At 38.0% G+C, this 19048-nt stretch overlaps 2 protein-coding genes across 7 annotated transcripts in view; both read right to left on the bottom strand.

Moving 5' to 3' along the window:
• apbb2b (amyloid beta (A4) precursor protein-binding, family B, member 2b) overlaps positions 1-3069 on the bottom strand; it is a 42710-nt gene extending 39641 nt beyond the window's left edge. For all 6 annotated transcript variants that reach the window (XM_043234807.1, XM_043234823.1, XM_043234833.1 and 3 more), the window contains exon 1: positions 2971-3069. The gene's annotated coding sequence lies outside the window, so the exon portion shown is untranslated. The remainder of the gene's footprint in view (positions 1-2970) is intronic.
• A 2166-nt stretch (positions 3070-5235) lies between these two features.
• uba6 (ubiquitin like modifier activating enzyme 6) lies at positions 5236-18149 on the bottom strand. Its single transcript, XM_043246999.1, has 33 exons — positions 18092-18149; positions 16850-16932; positions 16291-16385; positions 16037-16065; positions 15503-15597; positions 15271-15382; positions 15091-15171; positions 13860-13982; positions 13599-13722; positions 13418-13521; positions 13272-13334; positions 13095-13171; positions 12566-12632; positions 12334-12477; positions 11667-11734; positions 10947-11025; positions 10694-10774; positions 10530-10607; positions 10266-10447; positions 10075-10180; positions 9872-9961; positions 9281-9361; positions 9064-9192; positions 8852-8903; positions 8698-8761; positions 8545-8614; positions 8360-8431; positions 8057-8180; positions 7767-7960; positions 7544-7671; positions 7366-7453; positions 6745-6839; positions 5236-6594 (listed from the first exon to the last, which is right to left on the bottom strand). The coding sequence occupies exons 2-33, from the start codon at positions 16885-16887 to the stop codon at positions 6444-6446; spliced, it is 3084 nt and encodes a 1027-aa protein (XP_043102934.1). The 5' UTR covers positions 16888-16932; positions 18092-18149; the 3' UTR covers positions 5236-6443.
• Between the last annotated feature and the right edge of the window lie 899 nt (positions 18150-19048).

The following is a 19048-nucleotide window of genomic DNA, read 5'->3' as shown; positions in this document are numbered from 1 at the left end:
TACCCTAAATCTATACATCACCCTGTAGCTACATTAATGTCTGATTACCACCAGTATAAATATCCTGTTACGAGAAGCACATTAACACCCAAACCAAATCATGTTTCTGCATTGGCTGGCAATCCGGGCACAGAGAAACCAGATAATATGGCATGGCGTTGTGCTCAAAGTTGGTCAAAATATAACCCATGATGAACGTTAGACAAACATTGCATCATGCAACAAATCCTGACGAGCACTGGCTCTGAAAAAATAGACTTTATGACCACAACAGCCCTCAGCAAAACATTCCAGAAGGCTCTCATTCCCAAAGCAGTGACCTTATCCCAGCCAGAGAGCGCAAGGAAATCTGAATCCTTAACAAGGATATGTTTTCACTATACCCGACCGAACTGAGCTGCTGTTGCACAACAGACAGGCACGAAGTGAAGGGGACTAAAGTCAAGTTTAGGAGAGCAAGAATTGGGTTTCAAAAAGACAAGAGCCAGTGAAAAAGGTTTACGCTAAGGCTTCCTCCATTATGCATACTATGTGTTCTCAGTATTTATGAATACAATGTGATTAGAAGTCTCTAGACCAGCACTCGGTATCTGCAACTTAGATTATCTCAAATAAGACACGAAGTAGCAATTATTATATTCTTTTATAGCTTTGAATGGGACACTACTGTGGGGTCCAAAAGTCTGAGACCATAATTCTAAACACATCCAAACCAACCAGAAACATACCAAATAACCGAGATTATCACATACTGCAGGCAGCTGACCACCTTCCTAAAATTCAATGATAGCTATATACTCTTATGTAGACTGTGGGGAAAAAATAAGTGTGATATAAAGACAATATGTCGTTTCCAAAATTAAATAACTCACTTTAATGTTGTGAAGGTTCTAAAGCCAATCTGGAGAATACTTATCCTGTATTAAGATGACAGTATATACTTTTCCTATCAACTATTAGAGATTATGTATAGATCTTCAACCTAAAATACATTTTGTTTTTGTTTCCTACAAACAAGAAATGTCTTTACTGTTTACGTCTTTCAAAAGCAGCGAGAAGCAAAGCAGACAGAAATATATTTGGAGAATATACTTAAATAATTAGGCTATTTCATTAAACATTTAATTAAAAACTTATTTATAAAAAGTATTTTGTCTCAAAATGATTTACTATTTTCATGTTCACTAAAGAATCTGAACTTGAATCTATTTTCTAATTAAAATGATTATTTTTTATTAATGGGCTATAGGTCAGGTCAGGACTAGTAATTTTGTCATATTTTTTATAGCTTCATGTCTTTCATTCATCTTCCACACGTACATGAACGTATTTTTATTATTCTCTCATCTTTTTTTGAATAACCATTCATTGAAAATGTATTTAACCACCGATAATGATTTAGGTTTTTATTCACATTTAAACTTTGACCTTATTGTTTCTTGTGCTTAAAATAGGCATGTTCAATATTTATATGTGAATAAAATGCAAATTGCTCATTTCGTATTTTATATGACTGTGTTATAACGCCTTCATTACTTTACGAAACCAAAAACTTCAGGAAAGAATATTCTAAAGATGAACAAATGTCATATGGCTTGAATGTCATATTGGAAAGTGAATAATGAGATAATTTTGCATTTTTAATTTGAACTATCCCTTAAAATAAGAAAAACAGCTTACAACATTTACTGTTGCATATATTGTTAATATTAATAGTTTACTAGTATTCATTTTATACAATTTTATATCAAATTGTTAATATTTATTCATGCCCATCGCTTAGAGCTTGTAAACCGTGCAGCGATGAGAGGAAAGTCAAGCCCATGAAGCAATCGCCCCACATCTCTAGCGGATTACACTGGAAGGCCCAGGGATGCAACTCAGTGCAGATGACCTTACAGTTTACAAACACACTTACAAGATCAAAAACAAACAGGACCAATACTGACCACCACCACTGCAATTTCATCTGGCAATAACACTGCTTTCCAGAAATGCAGCAACCGGTTTTGAAGTAACAACAATTCCCAAAGCTGCTCTCAACGTTTCATGTGCCTTCTACATTTCAGCCCATGAATTATAGGACAGCTAGTGACTGCGAACACCTTCCTGTGAAAGATTCCTCCGCTATAATTGGCTATTGTACTTCTGCGCACGGCTGGAGGGAGCGGAGAATGTAAAAAAAGGGTCCTATGGAGAACATGTCTGCTCTCGGAGCTGCCCGTGCCTGCCGCAGAACGGGCGTCGTGAAACAGGACGAGAATCTCGCCTCTGCGACGCGACCGGCCGCGCGCACACAGGCCTAGGCGCTCGCGCTAACACACATGGTTGTGCTTTAACTTGTGCAAACGAGCGCGTTCGCCTCGGCCCTTGACGAGAGACTGTCGATTCCGTCTGCTTTGACTTTTCCATCGGCCTGGCCTCGAACAGGGGGGCCGGAGCCTGCCATAGACCTGCGAGGCGAGGCGCGCGAAAATATCCGTGGCGAAACAGACGTCCCGAATGGCGCTCACGAAATACCACACGTCTAACGTTTGAGCGACATTCACTGTAAAACTCGGAGCGACGGAGAAGTGCAAAGTGAGCTGTTAAGTCGAGCGCAATTCAGAGGCAGGGCTGCGACCCCCGTTACACCATTGCATCGGCACTGACACGAACTGCATAAAACAGCGGTAAAAACGCGTCAAACCCGCCACTGTGCATCAAGCGATAACGCGTTTGTTACCGTAGCGAAGCTCGAGCGTCAGTATAATGTAACTATCGTATTCGAAACAGTTAGTCAGAAGCCCATCTGTCGAGGCGTCTATCCGCCTTCTGCTATCGCTGCTCGGGCGAAGCACGTCCACAACTTCGCGTTTCCAACATTTCAAGCTCATTACCAACAGAAGTGGCACAAATCGAATGTTCTCGAATCACAAATCAGCTGCTCTTTCGTCCAGGTTACACATTTTGGCACAGCACATCACTCACCTCAGATGTCAGCACCCTCTCCCGTTCTCCTCCTTTTTTCCGCTTTACCTCTCTAGTCTGTTCTGCTCCAGCGATGTCCGATTCTCGCGCGAGCCGTTCTTTCGAGTCGGATCTTTTAAATGAACTGACCGATTCGCACGCCGTTTCTGAATGATTCGTTCACGAAAAAAAAAATCGGTCCGGGCGGTTCTTGAGTCAGCCGTTCGTTAAACCGAGAACCTTGAGCTGGGAATTCACGGCTCGTGAAGACGAAAACGAGGGAATTAAATATTAGAAAAAAAACGCCCAAAACTGTGATGGTGTTTGAACATTAATTTCGCTGTTGTTTAATGTAAATTAAAATTCAATTTAGCTTCTAGCCTAAAAGTATGTTTTATGAGCTTGGGGTAGTTTAACTATGATACATAGGCCTACAATACGGGTCCTTGTTAATAAAAACAAAACAAAAAAAGAAAAGAAAAAAGCAGTATATGCCATTTTATTGCAATAATGATATATACAGCACTTAGAGGGTTATATGAAATTAACTAAAGCACTATTAAATTTTTGGTTTTTTGAATAGTTCAAATATACACCAATACATTTCTATTCTGTTACTGTCATTAAACTTGCACACACATAGAAAAAAATATGTCGTGCCGAGACGTCACGTACAAGGCGCTGATGTAAAACAAAAAGAATTTAACCGGCTCATTGACAAACTGTCCAAAAGAACCGATTCGCAGAAATGATTCGGACTTGCCATCACTCCTCTCCTCCCTTCCAGATGTCGAGCGCAGGCTTCCAATCGGCGTCTCCCCGGAAGACAGCGGACCAATCGGTCAGCGGACCACAGGAAACACATTCCCGGAGAGAAGAGAGAGCGTGACGGAAAGTTTGGTGAGAGAGAGAGAACCTTAAACAATCCAAGGGAGAAATAAACTGGAGCAAATGTACCGCTGAAAATAGAAGCTGTACGAAATAAGCATTCAAATCTGATAATAGTATGTCAACATGCAGAAAGTTTTTAACTGCATTGTTAAATTATCTTTCAAAAAACCTTTTTTTTAAAATGTGTGTACTTCGTAAACTGCAATTAAATATAGTTAATTGTTTAAGTCTGACTAATGAATGGATTTCAGAAAAGATCCCATAACTTTAATGAGTTTGAGTTCAGAAGGTAGCAGCTGTCCAGTGTCTAGACTGTTATATTATACTGTTACATCATCTTCATTGAGAAAAGAAGGCACAGGAGGAGAACGAGAAGGTTGTAGCTATTCGTGTTAAACAAGATAGCCATTAACCATCTGTGCTCATAAATGTCTTTGACTGTGTGTGTGTGTGTGTGTGAGAGAGAGGGGAGGGTGCAGACTTTTGGTGTGAACTCTGACCCAGCAGACTGCAGCAGGCAGTTCATTTGACACTCCGGGGTAAATTGAATTCCTGAGGCCTCCGCCTCCGTCTGAACTAACTTTACGCTCAAAAACACACCTTTTCATTTGGCGTGTGTGTGGATAGATATCAAGGCGTTTCATACTGATTTTATTGTAATCTTTCCAGCGTGAGAGAGTCTGTTGAAGTGGTTGTATGAAACAAGGCATGTGTGTCCTAAAAGCACACGCTCAGACATGCTGTCCCAAGTGACCCAGAGGTCAATCTCACTCCTCCAAGCAGACACAGGCGAGCCGTTTCATGTGTTACACAGAGAGCATGAATCAAACACGTTTGGAGTCATAATGTCCATAGATGCAGATTCACTTTCAAACTTCTAGTCAGGGTAGCATAAAAGTATCGTAAATGTGTGGTTATACGACCAATCGGTATGCAAAATTATGAAACATTTTAATGATAAAAAAGCTTAGTATCAGCTTTGATTAGCTTGAATATACAGTATCATTCAAAAGTCTGATGGTAAAATTGTCGTAAGCTGTATTTATTAAAATTACAGTAAAACAGTGATATTTTTAACCGTTTTCTATTTTTAATATCTTTTTTACATGTAATTTATTCCTGCGATGGCAGAGCACTAAACATAGTGGAGACTTCCCCCCAGGATTCTCCAAAGAATTTAAACTATTTTATTTGAAATGTTAATATTTTGTAACATTACAAATGTTTTTTTTTATGTTAATTTAACATCCTTGCTGAACAAAACTATGAATATCTTTTAAAATAAATCTTACTAACCCCAAACTGTTGAACAGTGGAGCACATATCTCCGGTTCTATATACTCTCCGCACACGACCACAAACAAGAAAGGAGTGGAAAAAAAAAAGGTAAATACATTTTGACTTAAAGTTTTTATTGGACTCTCTGTTCAATACTGTAGTCACAATGACATCATATTTTCCAATCACTGGTTTAGCTCCTTTAGATATCATCAGATATCGTTTTCCTATAAACTGTAAATGCTGGACATCAAGAGAGGGAGTTCTGTGCAATTTAATCTTTGCCATTTTAAAGGGATCAAACTACCTTTTCCGTGTTTCTCCGGCTCAGTGCGCATTTCAACATGTCCACTGTAAGCTCAAAGCTTAGTATTAGTATCGGGTGCGTGTGTGTGTGTGTGTGAGTATGTCATTTCTGATCACTACTGCTAACAAAATATGTGCTTCCCAACAGCCAATTGCCTAAAAGGACACTTTAGGATGAGTCAATGACATCAGCAAGACTGCAAAAGCAGCGAGGAACTGGTGAAAATCCTGTTTTTGATGTCAGCATGCAGGTTAGACTTAGTGATATGAATATACTTCGTATATCGAGGGAAGATGCCTATATCACTGTCTCATCCTTGAAGCCTTGTCACTCATGAATCTGAGCACATCAAGCAGCTAATAGTAGCAGATGGGTATAGAAGGATACCGGTAACTATAGTGCCCCCTAGCGGCGCTACCGAGAACGCATTTTGAACAGTCATTATAGATGTAACCTTACAATGCAATTTTCTTCACCGAAAGCTAAGATCACGAAGGACCCTACAGCCACAATTAGAGGAAACCGTTCGTGATGACTCGCTGAATGCCGATGACAGACATTTTAAACCGGATGCAAAATCTTTGGCGTTTATGTTGCTTACAGTGACTGAAAACGTTTCCGCAATATCCTCCAAAACGTGTGCAAATAAATTACTGCTGTTTGATGATGAGTGTTGGTCTCTTACAAGCCCTCTATTGACTTTTACCAAGTCCTCTCCTGGTCTAAGAGACTAACATACAATAATAAGCCCTGGGGAAGTCGTGTAAACACTTTCTTTTTGTTTTACTCGTCAGAGTATTAATATTAGAATCATCATTATTGTCACATTGAAGCACAATATAATTATCTTAAGGCATCTGCACAGACAACGCTGTGCAATAAAATAATAAACCAGTAGAAAACAAAAAATTCACTATGTACAATGAGTCAGATCAAGTGCTACTCCACTTGTGGTCCACAGGGCAAGATAGAGGAGAGTGAGTGTGTGTGTGTGTGTGTGTGTGTGTGTGTGTGTGCGTCAGGCCTTTTCGCCACTCTTGCTTTCTCGACTGAAGTAATAGCGCACCGGAGGACCAGGCAGGTCTTCATCACCATCCACCTCCGGGGCAAATGATACGGTAAGATCAACATACTTCCTGCCTGCTGAGGGTTTGATCAGTTTATGCATTCTGTGAGAAGAGAAAAAGGCTATTGTCATGGGAATGCACTAAGAGAACCACAAAGCAATTTTATATTAAAGTTGAAGCATATAATTATTTTTGAAATCACAGAGAAATTACACACTTCGGCTTTAAATTTATTTTACTGCTGGGCCTTACGTCAACTTGAGTCTCTTGTTATGGCCTGGCATAACCGGCACGTACAGCATTTTCACTCCGTGAACAACCATGGTGGGCTCAATTCCATACTCCTCCTGAAATGAAGCATAAAGCTAATTACTATTTAATGAGGAATGACGCATTAATTCTTAATGCTAAAATGACAGATCATTAACCATCAGAGACCTAAGCATTACTGATGTATTTTTAACACATCCTTCATGCGTTTTAGGAAGCCACTTGTTTAAAACAGATAATAATAAAAAATATCAGGTATTTTAAAATAGGTAAGACACGTGATCCTTCAGAAATCAATCAGTGCTGATTTGGTGCTCAAGGAACATTTCTTAATATTATCAAAGGTCAAAACAGTTGTGCTGCTTAATAAAACATTTTATAACAATTTAAAAATAAATACAGAATTATGAAAAAGTGTGGTTTAGATGCTTAGACATATTTCTCTTCCAAACTTGCTGCTATTATACATTTCAAAGACTGAGCAGCTGTTTTAACACATATTTGTGTCATGCCTACGTTCAAAAAGAAATATTTAGCGCAGTTGGTCTCTGAAGGCTAAAGTTCCCTTCACATTATTGATCTGCAAGCTCAAATGCTACACACCCTTACGGCACTCATGAAATCAGACAAGGTAAAGTCCTGGTGACCAAAGATAGTCCAACGGTCCCAGATAGAAAAGGAGATATCATCTCTGGTCAAAACAAAAAGGATCAAATTATTCAAAGACAAGAAGCACACATCTTTTCATTCTTACAAGAATCAATCCGTGCATCCGTGTTACCTGATCTGGGTTCTCTTGACCTGAGCTGTTTCTGTAAGCACCATGACTGGAATGGCCAGGTTGAAGAAACAGTTTTTAAATAACTCGAACCCGTAACTGCCAGCCACTTTAATCAACTCCAATGACACCTAAAGAGAACGAATAACCAAACGACCATAAAAACCGAACAATGGACTGAAAACAGCAGGAGAATGATTTCTCTTAATAGGATCGTTTCTCTCACCAGTCCAGCAACGGCAGCTGTAGATGTGGCTATAGCAGGGATGATTTTACCCGCGATTCGTTTGGTTTGGAGTCTGTCTGCGGCCTCAATGGCATACATTTGCGCTCGCAGAGCCGACGCTGATGCTACGAAATCCATGTGTCCATTTGTGTCGTCATCCTTTTCGAAGAAAAGCGGAGTCATGCGTAACCTCTCTAAATACAAAAGAAGGAAAAACAGACATAAGAGGGGGAAAGTATGAAAAAGGCTCATACGGCTGTTACGTGTTCTGTGGATGTGTATCAACACACCTGGAGTTACAAAGTTAGAGCTGATGGCCTCCTGTAGCTGTGAGATTGCTTCTCTCTCTTCTTCACTGCTCACTGTCATTTTCAGCTGATCAGGCTTCTTAACAGTCTCATCGGTCTCTATGTGCTAATACACAAACAAACACTTAGTAAATCCAATGGTTAATCACAATTAGTTGCATACGAAATAAGTTTTTGTTCGCATAAAATGCGTGCATTCTGTATATATGTATTATATAAAAGAATTCTGATCCATTTTCATTGGTTGCTGAGTACTATATACATAAGCAGGGGAAGGACAGGTACCTTTTCAGCTGGTCTGTATTCTGGAACATCCACTTCAGCTAAAACACTTGAAACAGCCTCGTAGGAAAGTTTCTAAGAATTATTATGCCACAACAAAACATGAAAAAAATATTCAAGAACTGTATTCAGGTAGCACACAGGTAAAAAGAAAATCAGACCCAGATCGATGGGTTAAATATTTTTACCTCATCTGAATACGGGATATTAAAAATGTCAGCAAAAAGGCGAGCTGTGCTGACAACAAAACTGAAATGCCTGATAGAGGAGAAAGACATTTTTGTTTAATTTTTTTGACCACTTTGAACATTCTACCAACAGGACATTTACTGGGAACTCACAGTGGGTCATTGAGGTCAAACTCTATGGGAGAAGGCGGCCGTTTGGGAGACTGCCAGAACAGGCCTGAAAACGGAGGAAAAACAGTTCAGCTGGGCGAAGACCAGACTCTGGTGGCTTTTAATTCAGCATCTCTGAATTTGGCATGTGACTTACTGCCGTCTTTTAGCCGTGTGTCCAGTGGAAATGAGTGCAGTAGTTGTAATGCCTGAAATATCAAAATAAAAATGTCATGCTCTAAACATATCCTAAAATAAAAAAATGATTACTAATCTATAAATACTTTTAAAGGGTTAAAATTATAGTGGTCATTACAACAAGACAATTACTGCAGAATTACTAAAGATTTTGCACAACATATTCAGTACCTTTCTTTTAAAGTATTTGTCAAATTTGAGTCGGGCGAGAGCTAGACAGTGATCCCAATGAGTGGGTCTTCGACTCAGCAACTTAATGACCTGAAATGACCCCTCCATACTTTCCCCGGCCATCATCCTCTGCACACACAAACACTGAAATTAGAACCCTTACAAGGCTCGGTGTACACCAACAAGGGATCAGTTAAGTGTGTAATAATGTCCTTACCTGTAACACATCCTGAGCTGATAAATGACTCTGCCAGAACATGCTGTACATGGAGGGTTTGTGGGAGAAAGCGCTCTCAAACTATACAAAACAAGAACAAGATCACTAAAACAAGACACACAACATCTCTGAGTACTAGAGACAGCTGTATTTCTAACTATTACTTGAAACTGAAACTTAAGTTCATATGTTGTAAAATAAAGATCAGATCATTTTTCTGATCAGCACTTAAGTAGATATTTGGTATTTGTGATGATGCTTATTTTCTGTATTTTGTATGACAGCAAAGACATTTTTAACGTTTTGGAGAAAAAGTTGGAAAAACACGACAAGACAGCTAGCAGCCAATCAAATTCAAAATAGCTTACAAACCTACAAAGAAACTGATGGTTTCTGAATCAAATGCTGACTGGTTTGGTAAAAATATGTAATAAAACCTACTTGTAATAATACAATTAAATTTCATTTTCAAATCCTTGGGAAATATTTTATCTATTGTTCTATTATTCTATTAATTAAAAATGTTGGACAGCAGTAATGGGTGCAGCTATTTAAAAAATGAATACATACTAAATAAAATAAAATACCAACCTTGTCTCTTGCCCACTGTATGGTGTGTTCAATAACAGCAGGAAAAGATTTGAGAGTGCAAAATGGGATCTCTTCCTCTGGTGGGTCTCTCTAAGAAACACAATCACAGTTGAGAATAAAACAGGGACAATAGATGTGTTGTACTGGTACACAGCCTACATATACATGTCCATAAACACACACACACACACACACACTCACACATGGCTGTTGTAGGACTCAGTGAGGTATGGGACGATGATCTCAGTGTGTCCTTTCGTACCCATGGTACCAGAGTCTAATAGAGCTTTCTGATTGGATACGCTCCGACTGCAGGTTCACAAAACAAGCACTGAAGCCCACATGTAACACGCTTGAAAAAAACCACAAGCTCCTGCTGTTGATCATGAATTACCTATCCACGTATCTCCGAGCCTCCACGTTGTCCAGTGCCGTGACCACCAGGTTGAGATGGGAGAAGAAAGCATCACTATAAATATCCTCCGTAGCAGGACACACTTTATTCAGATGGGCATCTATTTGCATCTCTGGGTTTATTTCTAATGTAGCTGCTGCTGCTGTAGTGCTCTTTGGCTTCTACAGAGAAAAAAATCCATGAGATTAGTAATTCATAAAAAAAGAAGATTGAAGAACCATCAAAATAAAAACAAAAAAGTACCTGTATATGCTGAGGTCTGAAAAGAAACTGCCTATTAAGGTTGGATTTCTCAATTAAATCTGGATCAGTAATGCATATCTAAACATAAAAAAAAATAGGATTTTAAGAACTCGACCGATGAGGATGGGGGAAAAAAAAGTTCTGTCATGATGTATATCCCCCACCTCTCCCGAACATTTGCTTAATCCGACACCCAGAAGAGCAAAATTCTTCAGCATCTCACAGCCAATAGCACCACAGCCCACCTACATTCACACATGAAGAATCAGCGAAACACATTCATACGGAAAAAAATACTATATTTTCAATCACACCTTTTATCTGGTTCAAGTTTTGCTATATGACACTAACTCTTCAAACTACTTTAAAATTACATTTTGGTTCTTGTTCTAAGGTATCAATATAATTCTGACTCACCATAAAAACTCGAAAGTTGTGCAGTTTCAAACACAATGAGTCTCCAATGCAAGCCCTCAAGGCATCGTACCGGTCACCCCTACAAACACACATCAAATTCAACATTTACAGCACTGATCCTCAAACTCCCACAATGTCCACAATGATACTTGAAGGTAACTACTGGGTAAAGTTTTTTTTTTAAATACTTTTTTCCAAACAATTCTTAGATTCTTACTAAATATTTTATAGAGCTTGGTTGGCATAACAAGAAAGATAAATGAGTAAAAATGCCCACAGAGGTATATTTATTAAATACTAATTTTACAATGACACTTAAAATTACACCAACACATATTTCCAGTGAAAACATCTTGAAGAAAGAAACAGAGTTGCTGAGTTTTATAATTAAAAAATCTATAATTAAATCAATCTTGTCTGTAGTTGTTTCAGTTCATTTTAATGCATGCTTTGTCTTATTTTAGGTCATTTTGAGGCGCTCTTGGAAGTTCGCTGAGGCCTCCTGGTTGAGAAGCACTGATTTAAAGAAATTAAAACATCTTACAACAGTAAATGACATAATTTGCAATTTTGAGTGAATTATTCTTTTAAGATAATTTATGAACTAGAACTGCTGTTAGATTTAGAGGAGTAAAATGAAAAGAGATATTACCATTCTACGGGACTATTAAATTAACTAACAAAATGATTGTGGAACTTAGGACTTGGCGTCAAACTCACCTTGAGGCAAACTCTTCAGCAGGAAGACATTGCAGGGGCTGAACCACCTCTACCGCATCGAGGTAAAACTGTAGAAACACATTTTTAACAAAGAATAAATACTACCTCTTCATACCAATGTCACATTCAAAGGGTTGGGGTCAGTAAGATCTTTTTTGAAAGTAATTAAAACTGGAAGTGACAGGAAATGCTTTTAAACTTTATATTCATTGAAGAATCCTGTATCAGTTTTCATAAAAACATTAGCTATTTATAATGAGAAATGTTTCTTAAGCACCAAAGGTAGCAGATTAGAACGACTTTACTGTGTTATATTTCAAAATGTGCATTTTGGATATACACAAAGAAAATCAAAAGTCTTTACAGCAACTCTTAAAAAAAATTTAATTTAATGTTAAAAAAAGCATAACATAAATATAGTACTACTGTACAGTAGAATGTAGGTCTCAGTACTAAAAATAAATGTTATAATATTATTAAATTATATATCATAATATTTTTCATTGATATATTATTTTTTATATTACACATATAAAGTTATATGTATCACACATATTTTTGATCAAATGCAGCACTGGCAAGTGTTTAACCTTTTAAAAAATCTTGTAGACCCCAAACCCTTTAAAAGTAACACACATGAAAGACAACCATCTCAGCTTTGACTTACCCATTGCTGAAGAGGGGAAAACTTTCCAGTGAGAGCCTTTAAAACCTCCTGACTAGCGATACCGCCCACCGCTGCGGCTAGAGGAGAGAGACATCCCCTCGCACAGCGCGACACGCACCTCACCAGATCCTGGTTTATGCATACCTGATAACAAACACATTCAATTAAAAGACGGATGTTTGAGGATGTGCACAACAGGAAGCAGCTATGTAAATGAGCGTACAAAACTGACTTTGTTTTTAAGTGTTCTGCTGATCTCCTCTGTGAACTTCAGGAGCAGCTCAGCATCCTGTAAACAACTACACAAAGAAGAGGAATATAATCCACCGCGATTTTAATGATCAATGCCAATCAAAATCAGAGAGAGAGAAAGAGAGAGAGAGAGAGAGAGAGAGAGAGAGAGAGAGAGAGAGAGAGAGAGAGAGAGAGAGAGAGAGAGAGAGAGAGAGAGAGAGATGATTTGGCCTCCTTAAATCTCAATTAAAATCTAATAATACTAAAAAAGATCTTGAAAATAAATGGAAAAATAAAACGAGATTTGGCAAAAAATAAAACTTTCATATAGTCTACTACTTCACCATGCTGTGTGTGTACAAAACAGACTGTTACATAGTTAACTATATAATTTGAGAAGCAGTGTTCCCATCATTGATATTGGCCATCCAAAAAATTTTTGGATTATCACTAATAGTAATAAACCGCAAAGCCATTCCTAATACGAGACACTGCCTAAAAGATGAAAAAGTTGAAGATGAAATTACCCAATGTTGGGGAGTCTAGCATGCTGTTCCAGGAAGGAATCCAAAGCTAACATGATTGCATGGAGCTGCAGAGGGACCTGATTGCATAAACACACATTAATTAAGACCACATGTGACTCATTCTCATGTTAACAATAATAAATTGACTTCAGCATTTAAAGAGCCTGTGTTTCTGACCTCTGGTTTACTAAAGTCTGGAGTAAGCAGTCGAGGGTCACATAGCTGCTGCTCCATCATCTCCTACACAGACCACAGAGGAAAGAGTTAATTATTACACTCCACCAATATTAACCAGACCAACCCGAGGTGGTGCTTTAACATACAAAGTTGAAGGTTTTGGGGGTTTTGACCAGGCGAAAGATTCCTCCATGAGCATATGGCTGGAATGATGAAGTATCATCAATCGCGAAACTGTATGGAGACAGAACTAAATACACAAACACAGTTAAATATATTAGCAGAGAGCATCGCTGTGCATGATCACTGAAGAGTTTGTGTTTATACCTGTAACTTGGTGAGTGGTACCATTGAGTTCAATCATGCCATTGATCTCTTTAAAACACACACTCTGCCCAGTCTGGAGGCCATGTATTCGGCTGTCCATACACGTCACTACACCAGGATTCCCCTGACATTGGATGTAAAACAGGAATTAAAAAACAACCCAAATTTAAGAACTGAGCAGGTTCAGCATTCAACATGACAAAAGAAAGCATCCAATGCTGAAAGAAATGTGAAGGTTTGACAGTTCAGCGCTCTTATTACCTGGCTGATGTTGTGGATGAAGAGCTCTTTTGGTTCTTCTCCTGTAGGGTCTGACACCTCAAACGCCTCTCCAAAATCACAGAATACTCGCGAGCAGATCCCAAACACATCACAGCCAATGAACTGGATCAAAAATTTATTTTAAAGCATCCCAACAGAGAGTAATATACAGTGCCCTCCATTAATATTGGCACCCTTGGTAAATCTGAGCAAATAAATCAATTATTTTTCCTTTTGATCTTTTTTTTTTTTTTTTTTTTTCACAAAATTCTAACCTATAATCATTTGTGTTGATTTTAATGTTCCCAAACATGGCCTATTATAAGCTTTCTAACAGAATCAGTCCCTTTTTTATCTGTTGGTATTTGTCTAAACAAGATGTCCAGGACCTCAAGCAGAAATATAGGTCCACAACATCAAAAATGCAGCAGTATATTTAATTGTACACATGAGGTGCTTTTTATCCCTGTGTTCACCAAACCCATCTTGAGTGTTTGCTGCTAAAACCTTTTTAGTTTCACCTTTTCGCCAGTCATGTTTGAGGTTTCTGTCGTATCTGACAACTGCACATGCTGGAGTTTGTTTTTGAATGAGCTAGATTTTTTTTTAACCCTCCCAAACAACATGTGGTGATGTAGGTTCTGTTTGACAAATTTTTTAAGGTGTTCTGATCCCAAGACTCAAATGTTTTCTGCAATTCCGCAGCTGTGGTCCTTGGAGAGTCTTCAGCCACTCAAACTCTCCTTCACACTGTGCGTACTGACTCTCCATGATACAGACACACGCCCTCTTCCAAGAAGTTTCATAACATTTGATGTTAATTGGAGATTTCTTAATCATTGCCCGATTGTGGAAATGGAAATTTTCACTGCTTTAGCTCTTTTCTTAAAGCCACTTCACTAATTTGTGAAGCTCACTTATATTTTGCTTCACATCAGAAGCATATTCTTTAGTTTTTCTCATTGTGATGGATGATTAAGGGAATTTGGGCTTTGTTTTCCCTCCTATTTGTATTTCTGTATAACAGGATGCCATGGCTTCTTGTTCATAATCACCCTGGAGTGCTCAATTTTGTGAATATGAATGGGAATAGGTTTGTGAATTTCAAATGAAAGATCAAAAGGATAAACCACGCAGACTTATTTTCACAGCCACCTTTGCTCAGATTTATCAAGGGTGCCAATATTAGTGGAGGGGACTGTACATGTAATATGCCTAGGAAAGTCTGTACCTTAATAGGAGGCTGTTGAGAGTGGCAGAAATGGTTGATTCGTTTCTGTAAAGCCAGCTTTGTTTCTGTTAACACTACACACTGAAGAGATAAATAAAGAATAGAGGCATTCAGTATGATATGAACCTACGAAATAATACAAATAATGATAGTAATCTGACTGGAATGAAGTTTACCAACCTGGTATCTCTTTAGGAAGCTGAGGTCAGTGCATTCATCCAGGACATCAGTGGACACACTGACTTGGACATATGGGTTTAACCCAGCCACTCGAGAATGGACGGCCTCCACCCTAATAGAAATCACAGACAATCATTGTGATTATTCCATTTTGATAATGCCACATATGTAGACATATGTAGGATTGTAAATATATTTATATAGAAAGTAATAAAAAGTAACCACAGCTCACCTTTTCTTCTGGCTGTGCACATCCTCCTCTCTGATGAAGAAGTTGGTGCCAATATCCCAAACTTCACATCGCTTACAATCGTGAAGAGTGACTCCCTACAATCATGCATGTGCGAAATCTCATAACGCAGATATAATATAAAAACTGAATCGTAACTTATGAGCATATTCCAAGTCTCCTATAATAATAAAAAAATAATAATCTCCAATACAAAAGAGATCAAAATGAACATTAAATCTATTCTACACCATTAAAAAGTGTGAAACCATAAAAAAAACATAAATGTTAAATGACAAACAGAAAACTGTTTGGAAACAATCTCAATTTGTAATATTATTATTGTTTTTACTGTATTTTAATCAAACATAAGCAGACTTCAAAGATAATAGAAATATTGTATTATAATAGTAATATTGTAAATATTGTACAAATTCAGCCATGATAATTTGCATGCCAATAAAATTCTAATATCAATTTCATTAAAATGCGTATATAGAAAAAATGAAGAAAACAATGCCTAAATATTTCTCTTACCTTCACTCCTGCCAGAACGATGTTTTTTGCTGCGCAACATGAGAGATTTTTGATTAGAACTTTGTGTTGTGGTATTAATTACAACACACAGGAAAAATTATCAAAAAATGGTTTAAATCAAGACTGCAGACAATATACATGATACTGAATTTATAACTCACAGGAGAGGGAAGCAAAGAGGTTGTTAAAGCAAATGAATGGCAAAACAATGAATTACGAATACGAATATGAAAAAAAGGACTGGCGGGATTTACCTATTTCTACTCCAAGAGCTCCCATTCCACTGAGAAACACAGTGGACTGAGCCATCTGCTGCATAGCACTGTCCCCCAGCACATACCGCTGCCGACTGGACATACACACACACACACACAGAACATTAATGCTTCATTATCTGATTAAAGTAATAGTTCACCCAAAAATGTAAATTACCCCATGTTCTACTCACACCCAAGCCATCTTAGATGTATATGACTTTCTTCTTTTAGATGAACACAGTCTAGGTTTTTTTTTTTTTTTTTTCAAATTTACCCTGGCTCTCAGGGACGCACATACAGCACTAGACAGAAGTTACTTATTTATGTTATCATTTTAAAGCTTCAAAGTCACGGTCACCATCCACAAGCATTACCAAGCTTGGAAGAGCCAGGATCAATTTTTTTACTAAACTCCCGACTGTGTTCTTCTGAAAGAAGAAAGTCATATACACCTAGGATGGCTTGGGGGTGAGTAAAATATGCGGCAGTCCTTTAACCAATCAGATTCTGTACATGACAGAAAGGTAAACCTTAAAGTTTTTTAGCTTCAGTGTACCTGTACAGAGAGTCATCTATATCCATGGAGTCAGCCATAGTGGGAAGGGGAGAGGGGGTGCCCAGGTGTTCCTCTGTAAGATTCTGTGTGAGAGATAAAGACCATCGGTTACACTTTATTTTGACAGTCCACTTCATACATTCTACTAACTGTAAGTAACTTTATAACTACATGTTACATGTTAACTAATTCTCATTCATTTGCAAGTACATGTCTACAAGCTCTCAGGGTAGACTGTTAGGGTAGGTTAGTGGAATAAGTTGACATAAACTTGCAAGGTTTCATATAGTCAGTATGTTATATGCTGTGGACCCATCTAAATGAAGTGTTAAGAGATATTAAGCAGATAGTCTACTAAAACTCTAATGACTGCTAGTTGACATGTAGGTGCAAAGTTACTACTAGCAGAATGTCTAAAGTGGACTAATAAATGGTTATCAAAGAAAGTTATCAAAGCATCTATTCACTACTGATGACAGTACACCACAGAAACACAAATCAAAGGCATTCAGTCCAAAAATGTGAATTTATTAAATGTGTTACTTTTCAGACCCTTCTAACAAACAATCTACAGTATTCCTACATCGATCTGCCCTGCTCACAAGAAACACACAGTTGATCAAAACAATATGTGTGCAAATCAGTTCTGCTATTAAAATGAACCGACTCAAAATAAAATCTCTAACATGACTTTTAAAACTGCAAAATACCCTTTTATGACATCGTTTTTCATGAGCATTGGAGCCCTGAATGATTTGACAGTGCCATATCGGTTTTATGCATTGTCGAGTTTCACACTATGACAAACACATCCTTATCATATTATCAACACATCATGAATATCTTAAAAAAAAACAATCTATCTGAGCACTGACACCGCAATCACAGATCCAACATGCATGCAATATCCTCCATTTAAAAGCGACAGGATCTTAAATCAAAACCCAAAATACAAAACGAATCACATCATCACAAAAACGTCTCGTATTTACTCAGAGGACGTTAAACATATTATAAAACCATTCATTTATCATATTGCTTACTCATATCTGTATATCATTAGCACACCGGCTAGCTGAGCTGCTCACTAAATTAGCCTATCTGTTTGAATAGAAACTGATCAACCAAATCTGCAGGCTCGACTCTGCTTAATGCGCCTTTATGGCCGCGGTGGCTTGTTTTTAGCGAGATGAGGTTTAATGTACAGTTTGTAGTAAGGAAAGAGAGCTGTGAATTAGCTACCTGTCAATGTGCGCGAGGAACGGGAGCAGCACACTTCTTCAGCTGCGCGTGAACGGCGAGGTCTCGTGACGGGAGGATTATCGAGCGCCACCTAGTGGCACGGATTACACGGCCATTAAAAGCAACGACAGGGCATTTAACTATGGCTTGGACATATCTTAAAAAGTGAAGCATACAAACCCAAAGAGCAAATAACAGTTAACGGAAATGTGCATTATTCTGTATATTAGAGCAATTTATCAAATAAATCAATTAAATATGCGGGTGTGTGGGGGGAAAAGGCATTGGCTAACCCTCTTAATCATTAACATTTTCATTGGTAACTGTAATTTAATTACACGGTGACTGTGACTGATTACAAATACATTCATTTTGTAATTAAATTACATAATTTAGTTACATGCAACTACTCTCTAACACTGACTGGGAATGTGGTGTGGCCTATAATATGAAAACTTGACTTTTTTGCTTTGAACAGCAGCAAGAAATAACAAAGAAGAAGACTAAATTAGCCTTCTTAAAAGCCTTAAATGATGATTGTTTTTTGTAACTGGTCTGTATGTTCAGAGTTCAAAATTCTGAAATAAAAATTATATATACCAAAGTATATAAAGAAAATAATGTAAACACAAACCCAGTATCTTGTGTCTCTCTACTCTGTAAAAACTGCAGTCACCAGAGGCTACACTTCTAATCTTCTGTAAATGTTATAGTTTATTTGCTCATAGGCTTTTGTGCTGTTTTTTAAAGGTGAATTTGTGTGAACTGAGCTGTGGTTCTTCAGTTTACCCTCGGCATCTGGGGTTTCATGAAACCGTTTGAAAAGTGTGTGTTTGTGTTGACAAAGAGCCCTATCAAACATTGACCAGAAACCTTCATGTGAACGCACACGCGCACAAGCGCACACACACAGACACAAACACACGCAAACACACACACACACAAACAAACACACAC

Source organism: Puntigrus tetrazona, chromosome 1, assembly GCF_018831695.1.
Source record: "Puntigrus tetrazona isolate hp1 chromosome 1, ASM1883169v1, whole genome shotgun sequence".
NCBI lineage: Eukaryota > Metazoa > Chordata > Actinopteri > Cypriniformes > Cyprinidae > Puntigrus > Puntigrus tetrazona.
The sequence above is the reverse complement of the archived record's forward strand: the minus strand, read 5'-3'. Positions and strand labels throughout refer to the sequence as shown.

Excerpts from the sequence above, each read along its gene's own strand:
- uba6 (XM_043246999.1), bottom strand. The coding sequence starts at position 16,887 with ATGGCTGACTCCATGGATATAGATGACTCTCTGTACAG. Across the intron at positions 10,181-10,265 it reads GCTCGGAGATACGTGGATAG|TCGGAGCGTATCCAATCAGA; the intron begins GTAATTCATGAT and ends GTGAACCTGCAG. Across the intron at positions 7,454-7,543 it reads GTCAAGAGAACCCAGATCAG|AGATGATATCTCCTTTTCTA; the intron begins GTAACACGGATG and ends TGTTTTGACCAG.